This window comes from Felis catus, chromosome C1 (assembly GCF_018350175.1).
Source record: "Felis catus isolate Fca126 chromosome C1, F.catus_Fca126_mat1.0, whole genome shotgun sequence".
Taxonomy (NCBI): Eukaryota; Metazoa; Chordata; class Mammalia; order Carnivora; family Felidae; genus Felis; species Felis catus.
Window position 1 is genome coordinate 103,189,220 of NC_058375.1, and position 13,281 is coordinate 103,202,500.

Below are 13,281 nucleotides of genomic sequence, written 5' to 3' on the forward strand. Positions count from 1 at the left end.
CACAGAGCCGGAAGAGGGGTTCGAACTCATGAACTGTGAGATCATGCCCTGAGCCGAAGTCGGAAGCTCAACCGACTGAGCCACCCAGGCGCCCGTAGGGGGTACACTTTTAATTATAAATTACGACATCACAAATCCACTCAAAGCTGATGTTGTCATGGTGACCCCTAATCTAACACGTTGCTTCAATTTGCTTCCCATAATTCACTTGAGAAATGGTAATGGTAATGACAATTTTCATGATTTTAATTTCCTACAGACTTTCCTAACTTTGATCGACAGCCAACATGGAAGATTAAAAGGATTTCAGGGCTCAAACTAATTTATCCCTGGTGCAAACTGAAATGAGCACATTATCCTTTACATTCTTGCTGTGAGTCGCTGGAGGGCGAGGACCATGTAGTATTGAATTCTGTAATCCCAGAGCCCAGCAGTTATGCATGTACCTGGCGCAGAGTCAATGTTGATAATAAAAGAATGGTGAGGGGCGCCTGGGTGGCTCAGTCGGTTAAGCGTCCGACTTCAGCTCAGGTCACGATCTCGCGGTCCGTGAGTTCGAGCCCCGCGTGGGGCTCTGGGCTGATGGCTCAGAGCCTGTAGCCTGTTTCCGATTCTGTGTCTCCCTCTCTCTCTGCCCCTCCCCCGTTCATGCTCTGTCTCTCTCTGTCTCAAAAAAAAAAAAAAAAAGAATGGTGAGCACTGTCTGAGCTTCCCACCAGTCAAGAGCATGCAGAGCACAACCGGAACAGGCAGAACTGAGCCTGAAGGTTAACTCCGAGCACTGCTCTGGCCACGACTCAGCGCAGGACGCGCCCTCTGGCGGCCGCTGCCCGCCGGGGTGGGGTGGTGAGCGTCGGGAAGGATGCGCGCGCGCCGTAGGGCGGAGCCTCTCTGGGCTGGATTGAGCGTGCGGGCGCGGGGCGCGGGGCGCGGGGCGGACCCTCTTGGGCGGGATGGAGCGTGCAGCAGCGGGGACGTGCAGTGGCCATATGCCCGGGTTCCTACTGGCCCTTCAGACCCGGAGCCGAGCTGAGGCGGCGCGGGCTCGGGTGCAGGAGCAGGACCTAAGGCAGTGGGGCCTGACAGGTCAGTGGCGCCGGGTCGACTTCCTCCGGGGCTTGCCAGCTCGTTGGGACTCGCCTCTGCCGGGCCGGGGACTCCGCGCCCGAGTGGACCTGCGGCTCCGCGGGTGGGCGGTCCTGTGGGTTCTTTACCTGCTTCCCTTCCCGCCTGAAGTGGGCTGGGCACAGAGGAACCCGGCCTGGGGCCAGGCGGCCATTGCCCCCGCCTGCGCAGCCGAGGGTCGGCGGGCGGGCTCGCGATGAATGGGATTCCGTGCGGGGAAGTGAGGCCTGCCCGCCGCCCTGAGGCACTGGCCCCGGGGAGGAGGAACTCGGTGAGACCCCTGCCCCGAAGGTAAGACCTTTCTTTCTGAAGAAGCCGAGGCCGTCCTGGCGCACCAAGCATGTGGGTTTAAAGTTTCTGTTCTGGTGGGTTTGGAGGCCTGTCCTGATGAATTTCATTAGTTGCTCCGGTAAAACTACCAGAATTGGTTTCCTTGCTACAGCTTTCTTTTTCGTTTACAGTGTCCCTGCAGTTCTTTGATAATTCTCCGTTGGCCAGTTCTCCCCCAATGCTCTGTTTTAAAATATGCAGCTCAACAAAGTTTAGCTCTTTACCTCAATAATTGTATTTTATTGATACTAATCCTTCCCTAGAATCTTTGAAGCTCGAAACTTACCTACAGACAGCGAGGGTGACGCCATCTCCTGTGGATGGAAAGACCCAGCCCCTAATTTTCCAGCCTGGCTACGCTTGACTCAACACCTAACCTCTCCAGCCCTCATTTTTAAAAATTATAAAATGGGGAACACAGTGCCTGCTTTTTAACTGTATTATAGAAACTTGGATTAATAATAACAGTGGTGTAGTCGTTCAATCATTTATTGAGTGCTACTGAGAGCCACATACTGTGAAGTGTTAGGTACAGAGATGAGCAGAACAAATACAAGGGCCCTCCCCTTCTAGAGTTTCTACACTGGGGACTGTGAGTGCTTCCAAAAGTACAAAAGAGTATTTATTGAACTCTTATTATGTACTAAATGCCAAGGAAGTGTGAGGTTTTGTTCGTTCTCCGAGTGAAACAGAACATGGCAGTTCAATGTGCAGCTTAGAGGTGGGTAGAAGATGAATGGGTAGGATACAGACAGGAAAGAGAAAAGACCCCTCCTTTCCTGAGTCTCTAAGAATGTGTATCTCTGTGTCTATAAGGAGTATGTATCTAACCTAAGTAGGAATTTATGGACTGGTGTTAACATGGGTATTCTGACTGAAATTTACATGTTTGTGTATGTCTATTTCCATGTTTTTTTAAGGTAGGATGCTTTGATAACATTTGTGGGAGAAAGCTAGATTAAGTATGCACATTGATACTGAAGAAATGTCTACATGGATGTATACTATTTTAGTAAAAACAAGAAGATAAGTGGTTGCACCTTTGCTTAGATGAGTTGGTGAATGAGGAAGGAAATAGGTGGAAACTTAGTGGTGGCAATGGATAAATTGGTAGTGGAGGGGAAGAAAATGATAAAAAACAGGTATAGTCACAAGAATAATCATTAAATATTTTAACTTGAAATTCCCATTTTCTTTTTTTTTAAAGTGTGTATGTGTGTGTATTTAAAGTTGATTTATTTTGAGAGAAAGCACAGACATGAACGAGGGCTGGGCAGAGAATCCCAAGCAGGCTGTGCCGCTGTCACCACAGGGGCTTGAACCCACCATCCGTGAGATCCCGTGAGATGGTCACCTGAGCGAGAGCAAGAGTTGGACACCTAACCCGCTGAGCCATCCAGGCACCCCTTAAAACTCCTATTTCTATTTACTAGAATTTTTATTCTACGAAATGATTTTTTGTGTGTTGGTTAAAAATCCTTAGTGATTTTTTCTTCTGATTACAGAAGTAGTACATATTCTCTATAAAACATTTAGAGTAATATTCTTTGCATAAAGAAAAAAATTAATTGCCATAGTCTCATTACTGTTGATATGTTACCGATTTTCCTGCCAGTCCCTTGATCTGTGTGTGTACGTATTTTTTCTCCTTTTCTGAGGCAGGGTGTGGAGCAAGGGAGAGGAGCAAAAATGGGGTTTCGTGTGCATGTTTTTTGGAAACAACTTTTTTATTATCATTTAGTGTTTTTAGTCATTTGTCTTCTTCAATATCATATTTAGTGGGTACAGATCTTCCAATGAATGGATGGATGTGCCATAGTTTAGCCAGATAATATGTAGGTATTTAGGTTCGTACTTTTTTTGCTGTTATAAATACTAATAAATGTCTTTGTAACCAAGTATTTATTATGCTACAATATTTTTAATTCTTCTGAGGCAGCATTTCTAGGCCAAAGAGTATGCAAAATTATTGCTCATTTTCCCACATTCTTACCAACACTGATATTTTCTGATTTGAGAAGTTAAAAATGGTGTTTTGTTGTTTAATGTTTGTTTCCTAATATTGATGGATACTTGGATATTTGTCTTCTTTTTGTTCCTTGTCTGTTTATGCTCCTTGCCCATTTTTTAACTGTTTGTCTTTTGCTTTGTTGGATCTTTCTTGCATTAATATTAAATATTTGCCATATGTATTGGAAATATGTTTTCTAGCTTGTTATTTGTCTTTTGATTTTGAAGTGTGTGTGTATATGTGTGTGTGTTTCATTGGTGAAGTTTAAAAATTCTTTGTAGTCAAATCTTTCGGCCTTTTTCTAAATATTTTTGTCTTTAGTGTTCTGCTTAGACGGGGCTTTACTACTATGAATTTATCGTTGTTGGCTTAATATTTTTATTCTAGTACAGTTGTGATTTCTTTATATTTAAATTTTTATTTCCCCAGAAATTTATTAGGAAGGAACTTGACTATCTTTTTTTTTTTCCTTAAAATACAGAATTAATCACCCACTTTTTGAAAACTGATGAAACAAATATTTTGTTCAGCAGCATTCTTCCCAGTGAGACATTTTTAGTTTATCTTCTTCCCCCGAATAGTGTGACAGATGTATCCCATACATTTCAGTGAATTTTGGAAACCTGAAATACATTGGATCATGAATGTTAGGACAACTTTGTTTTTGGAATATGCAGACCTATTCTTGCTTTTTTCCCCCCTGCTTTTCCACTACAGACACACTTGAGAGATATTGCAGGTTCATTTGGTTCCAGACCACTGCAATAAAGTGAATATTGCAATAAAACCAGTCAAGTGAATTTTTTTGTTTCCTAGTGCATATACATGTTATGTTTATACTACACTGTAGTCTATTAAGTGTGTAATGACATGTAAAAAAAAAATCCCCAAATGTACATACCTTAATTAAAAAATACTTTATTGCTGAAAAATGCTAACCATCATCTGAGCTTTCAAGTAAGTTGTAATCACTGATCACCTCACCATAACCAATACAATAATAACGAGAAAGTTTGAAATATTGTCAAATTACCAAAATGTGACACAGAGACACAAAGTGAGCAAATCCTGTTGGAACAATGGTGCTTATAGACTTGCTTGACTCAGGGTTGCCACAGACCTTTAATTTATAAAAAATAAACCAACTATAGCATCTGTGAAGGGCAGTAAAGTGAAGCACAATAAAACAAGGTATGCCTCCTGACAGGTGGGAAGAGAATTCAAACAACTCTTTGATGGATACAGCTGATGGGCATTTCTTCAATCCCGAAGCCTGCCTTACCACGTCCTGGAGGCTATAAAGCAAAAGACTACATTTCCCAGACTTTGTAGTTCTATTGTGCATGATGACTGTGGAGAGATTTGGAAAGGGGATAGGAGAGAAGCCACGGCCTGGGAGGGATTTCGGTTTTCAACATTTCTCTTGGAGCCTCGTCCTAACTTTAGGATAGATTCTGGCCGAGGTGGGTAGGGTCCTGGAGCTGACAGTTGGAGTAATGGTCTTGTGAGATAATGGAAAATACATTTTTGTCTCTGCCCCCTGATTCCCAGAAGAGGGCTCCTGAAACTCTTGGGTGATAGGATTATCTTTTTTTCTAATGAAGTGACTCTGTATAGGTTTCTGGATGGCTCTTGGGTGGGGACTGATCACAAGAAAGGCCAAGCCATAATTAGAAGCTTGGAATTGCCAGCTCCATCCCCCATTCTCTTGGGAAGGGAAAACGGCTGAAAATGAAGTTAATGGTTGATGATGCATGCATGATGAAGCTTCCATTAAAAATCCCAAAAGTACAGGCTGGGAGCGGATAAAATAGAGTTGTTTTTTTAATTTCTCCGATAGTTTGTTATAAGTGTATAGAAATGCAACAGATTTTGGGGCGCCTGGGTGGCTCAGTCGGTTAAGCGTCCGACTTCAGCCAGGTCACGATCTCGCGGTCCGTGAGTTCGAGCCCCGCGTCAGGCTCTGGGCTGATGGCTCGGAGCCTGGAGCCTGTTTCCAATTCTGTGTCTCCCTCTCTCTCTGCCCCTCCCCCGTTCATGCTCTGTCTCTCTCTGTCCCAGGAATAAATAAACGTTGAAAAAAAAAATTTTTTTTAAAAAAAGAAATGCAACAGATTTCTGTGTGTTGATTTTGTATCCTGCAACTGTACTGAATTAATTTATTTTAATAGTTTTTTGGTGGCATCTTTAGGGTTTTCTGTCTATAATATCATGTTATCTGCAAATAGTGACAGTTCTACTTCTTCCTTTCTGATTTGGATGCCTTTTTTTTCTTGCCTAATTACTGTGGCTAGGGCTTCCAATACTGTGTTGAATAAAAGTGACAAGAGTCACTTTGTCTTTGTCTTGTTCCTGATCTTAGAGGAAAAGCTTTTAGCTTTTCACCATTGAATATGTTTGCTGTGGGCTTGTCATATATGGCCTTTCTTATGTTGAGGTATATTCCCTCTATACCCACTTTGTGTAGGGTTTTTATCATAATTGGGTGTTGATTTTTGCCAAATGTTTTTCTGCCTCTAGGAGATGATCATTTATCCTTCATTTTTTTTAACGTTTATTTATTTTTTTATCCTTCATTTTTTTAAATGTTTATTTATTTTGAGAGAGAGAGAGAGAGCGAGCGAGCAATCATGAGCAGGGGAGGGGCAGAGAGAGAGAGGGAGACAGAATCTGAAGCAGGCTCCAGGCTCTGAGCTGTCAGCACAGAGCCTGAGGCGGGGCTCGAACTCAAGAGCCGTGAGATCATGACTTGAACCAAAGTCAGACGCTCAACTGACTGAGCCACCCAGGCGCCCCTATCCTTCATTTTCTTAATGTGGTGTATCAAATTGATTAATTTGTGGGTGTTTATCCTTTTATCCCTGGAATAAATCCGACTTGATCATGGTGTATGATCCTTTTAATACATTGTTGAATTCAGTTTTCTAATACTTTGTTGAGGTTTTTGCAGCTATGCTCTTCAGGGACATTGACCTATAATTTTCTTGTGTGCTTGTCTGGTTTTGGTATCAGGGTAATATTGAACTGGTAAAAACAGTTTGAGAGTGTTACCCCCTTTTCTTTTTTTTGGAGACTTTGAAAAGAATTGGTATTAATTCTTCTTTGAAAGTTTAGTAAAATTTACCAGTGAAGCCATTTGGTCCTGGACTTTTTTGGGGGAGGGATAGGTTTTTGATTACTGATTCAGTCTCCTCATTAGTAATTGCTTACTCATCTATTCAGATTTTCTGTTTCTTCATGATTCATTCTTGGAGGGTCATTTCTAAAAATATTGATTTCTTTTAGTTTGTCCAGTTTATTGGTGTATAATTGTTGACAGTAGTCTCTTATGCTCATTTGTGTTTCTGGGGAATCAGTTGTAATGTCTCCTCTTTTCATTTCTGATTGTATTTATTTGAATCCCTTTTTTTCCTTGGTGGGTCTAGCTTAAGGGTTGCCAATATTGTTTATCTCTTCAGAGAACCAGCTCTTAGTTTCATTGATCTGTTTCTATTGTCTTTTTAGTCTGTATTTCATTTATTTCTGCTCTGATCTTTGTTACTTCCTTCCTTCTACTAACTTGAGCTTCATTTGTTCCTGTTTTTCTTGTTCCTTGAGGTGAGACGTTAGGTTATGTGAGATTTTTCTTGTTTCTTGAATTAGACATTTATCTCTATGAACTTCCCTCTTAGAACCACTCTTGCTGAATCTCATAAGTTTTTATATGTTGTATTTTTGCATTTTCATCTGTCTAAAGGTGTTTTTTCACTTTGCTTTTGATTTTTTTCATTGACTCGTTATTCAGTAGCATGTTGTTTAATCACATTTGTGAATTTTCCAATTTTCTTCTTGTAATTGATTTCTAGTTTCATACCATTGTCATCAGAAAAGATGATATGGGGCGCCTGGGTGGCTCAGTTGGTTAAGCATCCGACTTCAGCTCAGGTCATGATCTCACAGTCCGTGAGTTCGAGCCCCGCGTCGGGCTCTGGGGCTCTGTGCTGACAGTTCAGAGCCTGGAGCCTGTTTCGTATTCTGTGTCTCCCTGTCTCCCTCTCTCTCTGACCCTCCCCCATTCATGCTCTGTCTCTCTCTGTCTCAAAAATAAACGTTAAAAAAAAAAATCCACTTAAAAAAAAAAGATGATATGACTTCAATCTTAATTTGAGACTTGTATTGTGGCCTAACATATGATTTATAATGGAGAATGTTCCATGTGCACTTGAGAAGACTGTGCATTCTGTTGCTTTTGGATGGAATGTTCTATATACATCTGTTAAGTCCATCTGATATAATGTGTCATTTAAAGCTTACTAATTTTTTTGTCTGGATGACCTAACCATTAATGTAAATAGGGTTATTAGAATCTCTTACTGATACTGTATTACTGTCTTTTACTGTTATTGTATTTCTAACTACTATTACATTCTCCTTTTAGGCCTGTTAACATTTACTTTATATATGTAGGTATTCCTATTATGGGTACATAAATATTTACAAATGGCCTATCCTCTTGTTGGATTGACCCCTTTATCATTAGGTAATACCCTTCTCTGTCTATTATTACAGATTTTGTTTCAAAGTTTATTTTGTCTGATATAAGTATAGCTGCCCTCAATTTCTTTTGATTTCCATTTGCATGGAATATCTTTTTCCATCCCTTTACTTTCAGTTGTTTATATCCTTCGGTCTGATGTGAGTCTCTTGTAGGCAGAATATAGATTGGTCTTGTTTTTTTAATCCATTTAGCCACTCTGTCTTTTGACTGGAGAATTTAGTCTTTTAACATCTAAAGTGATTATTGGGGCGCCAGGGTGGCTCAGTTGGTTAAGTGTCCCGACTTTGGCTCAGGTCGTGATCTCACGGTTTGTGGGTCTGAGCCCCCCACATCAGGCTCTGTGCTGACAATGGGGAGCCTGCTTTGGCTCCTCTGTCTCCCTGTCTCTCTGCCTCTCCTCTACATGTGCACATGTGCACTCTCTCTCAAAAATAAACGTTAAAAAACATTTATTAATTATTGATAGGTATGTGCTTATCTCAATTTTGTTAATTGTCTTCTGGTGGTTTTGTAGTTCCTTTGTTCCCTCCTCTCTCTTGTTCTTCCTTTGTGGTTTGATGACTTTCTGTAGCAGTATGCTTGGGTTCCTTTTTTATTATCTGTTGTGTATCTATTACAGGTTTTTGTTTTGTAGTTACCATGAGGCTTACATATAACAATATATATTTATAACTGTGTTTTAAGCTGATAACAACTTAATTTTGAACTCATTGTAAAACTCTACATATTTACTCTTCCTGCACCAGTGTGTTTTTATGCTTTTCATGTCACATTTTACAACTTTTTATCTTTTGGGTAACTTAATTATTGTAGTTACATCTATTTTTACTATTTTTGTCTTTTAACCTTCCTACTATTGTTATAAGTGATTAATCCTCTCCTTTTAGCATATATTTACCTTTACCAGGGAGATTTATACTTTCATATGTTTTCTTGTTACTAATTAGTGCCTTTCTTTTCAACCCAAAGAGGCCCTTTAACATTTCTTGTAAGGCTGGTTTAGAGGTGATGAACTCCTTTGGCTTTGGTTGCCTGGAAAATTCTGTTTTTCTTCAATTCTGAATGATAACCTTGCTGGGTAGAGTACTCTTGTTTGGAAATTTTTTTTCTTTCAGCACTTTGAATATATCGTGCTACTCCCTTCTGGCCTGCAAAGTTTCTACTGATAAATCTGCTGATTGTCTTATGAGAGTTCCTGCATACATATCAAATTTTTTTCTCTTGCTGTCTTTAATATTTTCTTTTTGTCTTTAGCTCTTGACATTTTAATTATAATGTATTTGTTGTGGGTCTCTTTGGATTCATCTTACTTGGAACAATTTGGACTTCCATATTGGAAGTTTGTTTTGGATGTTTGTTTTTTTCCTTCCCTAGGTTAGGGAAGTTTCCAGCCATTATCCCTTCAAATGAGTTTTCTCCCTCCTTTTCTCTTCTCCTTCGGGGACTTCTATCATGTGAATGTTAGTGTGCTTCATGTTGTCCCAGAGGTCCCTTTAAGCTATCTTCATTTTTAAAAAAATTTTGTGCTATTCTGTTTGGGTCAGTTCCTCTATTCTGTCTTTAGGTTCACAGATCTTTTCTTTGCTTCATTTAGTCTGCCGTTGAACTCTGTTGTTGGGTTTGTTTTGTTTTCTGTGTTTTTTTTTTTTTTTCTTTCAGTTATTGTGTTCTTCAGCTCTCTGAGTTCTGTTTGGAACTCATATTTTCTGTTTCTTTGTTGAAGTTCTCATGTAGTTCATCCACTCTTCTCCTGAATTTGATGAGTGCCTTTATGATGGTTACTTTGAACTCTTTGTCAGGTAAATTACTTAACTTGATTTCCTTGAAATTTTTCCCCAAGGTTTATCTGTTTTTTGTTTGGAACATACTCATCCTCATTGTGCTTTTGACTTTCACTCTGTATTGGTTTCTTTTTTTGTTGTTTATTTACTTTTTAGAGAGAGAGAGAGAGAGAGAGAGAGAGAGAGAGCGAGAGCACGCAAGTGTACCCACACAAGCGGGAGAGGGGCTTAGAGAGGGAGACACAGAATCCAAAGCAGACCCCAGGCTCAGAGCTGTCAGCACAGAGCCTGATGTGGTGCTCGAATTCACGAACCATGAGATCATGACCTGAGCCGATCAGATGCTTAACCCCCTGAGCCACCCAGGCACCCCTCTGTGTGTTGGTTTCTATGTGTATGAGGAAACAAACACCTCTCCCAGTCTTGAAGGGTTGGTTTTGTGTAGGTGATAAAGTAGGTAATAAAACTGACTTTCAACCCTGTTAAGCTCTTGGTTATCTCTTAGATCTTTGTGATTACCCAAGCAGCCTATTTTATTTTTAATAGTTCCCATTAGTGGAGGGTGTGCCGAGACCAGTCAGTTTCCCAAAGGTGAGGATCTTAGCATTTAGATTCAGGCTGATCGGAAGCCAGACCCTTACAGCTTTTAAAGAATGCAAATATATATATATATATATATATATATATATATATATATATATATATATACATACAGTCCCATGGGACTGCAAGCAAATGCCCCACTGCCTCTAAAGCCAGGCAACTGTAAGGTGACCCCTTAAAAAGTTGGTCAGCAGTGACAAAATTGGGGTTCCAGACAAGTGTATAAGCACCTTTCTGGGAGACACTGGCAAGCTGTGGCAAGAAGGCAGAGTGAGAGTGCAAAGCTGGCACCCTCTGGCCTACGTTCCCTGAGAACACCTCCGTAGCCTCTAGATCGTGAGAAAGCTGAAGCCTGCCTTAAGGCTGACGTTCCCGGACAGGTGTTTCAGTCTGGAGTCTGTTTGGTTCTCTGGGGGTGGCAGCATGCCGAGAACCATCTCTCTGGTTGTTACAGACCTGTGGGACCCCGGAACGCAGGCCCCCCTAGCCACCAGAGCCAGGCAGTCACGGGTATCAATCACAAAAACCAGGGCACGGGTATCAAACACAAAAACCAGATGTAACAAGTGGGCACCAGACATGGAAGAGCTCCCCTGCAGAGATTCTGGCACTCTGGAGTGTGGCAGAGGGACAGTGTGAAGATGGTGCCCTCCCTCCAAGGTCTCAGGAAAGGCTTATAATTAGCTCTTAGATGTGTGTTTAATTAGAAGCTAATAAGCCTCATTTATAGAAAGATTGAGCTCTTGGGTCTCTTGGCTCTTGCTGTGCCCTGGGGGTGGTAGCTGTTTAAGAACTCTTTCTTCATTTGTTAACGTCCTGTAAAGCCATGACTATAAGCCCTGCTGGTCACCAGAGCTAGGCAGTGTAGCGGTGTGCCCTGGCAGCAGCTGCAAAACTCAGGGCTCACTAGGGAAGGGTGTAATCTCCCTTCTGGAAGATACTGGTGAAGTGGAATGAGGCTGAGGGAAAGTGCAAAGATGGCGTCCACCATCTTCCATTCCCGGAGAGTACCTCCGTAGGCCCCTGTAGGTGTACCAAACCAGAAGTTTGCCATTCAGCCCAAAGCTCATGGACAAGCAAATAGGCCTCTTTCTCAGAAAGACTGGGGGTGTGTTTTGTCTGCTATCTGTTCAGTGCCCTGGGTGTAGTAGTCTGCCAAGAACAGAATTTCCCAATTGCTACTGTCCCATGGGACCCAGCAACACAAGCCCTCCTCACCTCCAGAGGCAGCAATCAAGGAGCATCCCCTGGGTAGCATTTATAGAAACCAGGGCACCAGAGGTTAAAAACTAGGGCATCAAGTATCTGTAGAAGCTCCCATCTGGGAGATACCGGTGTTCTGAAGCACACAGAGGGATAGTGTGAAGATGGCACCCACTGAAGAAAGAAAAAAAGGGGGGGTGGGAGGAGAAAAGGAAAAAGGGAAATGAAAAGAGAAAAAGAGATGGCATAGCAAGGCAGAGAGAGCGCAAGAAGATGGCGCCACCGGCTTCCACCCCTGGCGAGTGCCCAGCAGGCCCCAGCCCCCACACCAGTGCTTTACAGTTTGGAAGGGAAGTCTTTTTCACATAAAGTCCGCACTTTTCAGAGGGTTGCTTCTGTGTAGGTGAGTCTGTGTGTGGGTCCTTTTAGAGTTGTTCCTCAGTTTACTACAACCCTATGGATTTTTGTGGATGCCAGCCCCATTGGTTTTCAAAGCTACATGTTTTGGGTGCTTGTCTCTCAGGTGCTGGTATTGAGAGTTGGGTGCCCACTGTGGGCACCCCTTGGCCCTCTCCCGATTGTGGGTCCTGTCTTGGGGTGGGGTTTATGGTGAGATTGTGTCTCAGTTTTTCCTGCCCTCTGCAGTGTGGTTTCCCTCTCTTGCCCAAGGTGGAGAGGTCACTGCCAGTTTTTAAGTTTTTTTCAGAGGAAATGGTTCCATATATGGCTGTAGATTTGGTGTATCCATGGGAGGAAGTGAGTTCAGGATCTTCCTACGTTGCTGTATTTTTAAAACTTTTATTTTATTTTATTTTATCTTATTTTATTTTATCTTGTCTCTAATTTTGTTTATTTTTAATTTGAGTATAGTTGACATGCAATGTTATGTTAGTTTCAGGTGTACGACATAGCAATTGAGCATCTATATGTTATGCTATGCTCACCGCAAATGTAGCCACTGTCTGTTACCACTTAATGCTATTAAAATATCATTGACTGTATTCCTATATTGTCTACAGCTGGAAGCCTGTATCTCCCACTCCCCTTCACCCATTTTGCCCATCCCTTCACCACCACCCCCACATTGCCATCTTGAACTGGAACCTCAGTTATCTGAATTTGCTAGCCTACAAATACCTAGTGCATGACATTGTGGTAGATATTAAATGAGACAGTTTATGTAAAGTGTTCACTGCTCTTCCTGGTATTTAGGAAGTGCTTAATAAAAATAGCTTGTTCATTTTTTTTTAATGTTCTACAATTATTATATACCATCTACTTTATTTTTAGAGGTTATTAGTTCAAACCAGAAAGTTATGTTCTTGTTAATAGTATGTTTGGGGTCTTCCTTTCCCCTAGATATGGTTATTGTCTGAAATTGGATTTTTTTTTTCTTAAAGGAGAGAGAAATGTGGCTCAATGTGTGCATTTCAGATATCTTCTGCTGTCCTTGTGCACTGTTAAACATTCTGTATGCAACATCATTTCAGTTCTTAAGTGCTCCTCGTCTGTTGAAACAAAATTTAATCCTGTCCTGTCTTGAGTTTTCCCTTTAGCACAGATAGCAAATTTAAATGGTTGCAATTAAGCAGACACATGTACCCTCCATGTGTTGTTGTTTGTAGTTATGTTGCATTATTAATGCCTCTTTCCTAGAATGGACACTGGCATGAGAGCTAGGCACCATACAG

General features: G+C 41.5%; 1 protein-coding gene across 4 annotated transcripts in view; it reads left to right on the plus strand.

Annotated features, from left to right (window-relative positions):
• Positions 1 to 919: 919 nt before the first annotated feature.
• CHD1L (chromodomain helicase DNA binding protein 1 like) overlaps positions 920 to 13,281 on the plus strand; it is a 58,782-nt gene continuing 46,420 nt past the window's right edge. Inside the window, exon 1 of one of the 4 annotated variants that reach the window (XM_045033393.1) lies at positions 920 to 1,086. In XM_045033393.1, coding sequence (XP_044889328.1) covers positions 954 to 1,086 — 133 coding nt within the window. In that variant the 5' untranslated portion in view covers positions 920 to 953. Of the gene's footprint in view, positions 1,087 to 1,169; positions 1,417 to 13,281 lie in introns of those variants that run through there. The other 3 variants (XM_006935047.5, XM_045033395.1, XM_045033394.1) reach the window with 3 other exon arrangements.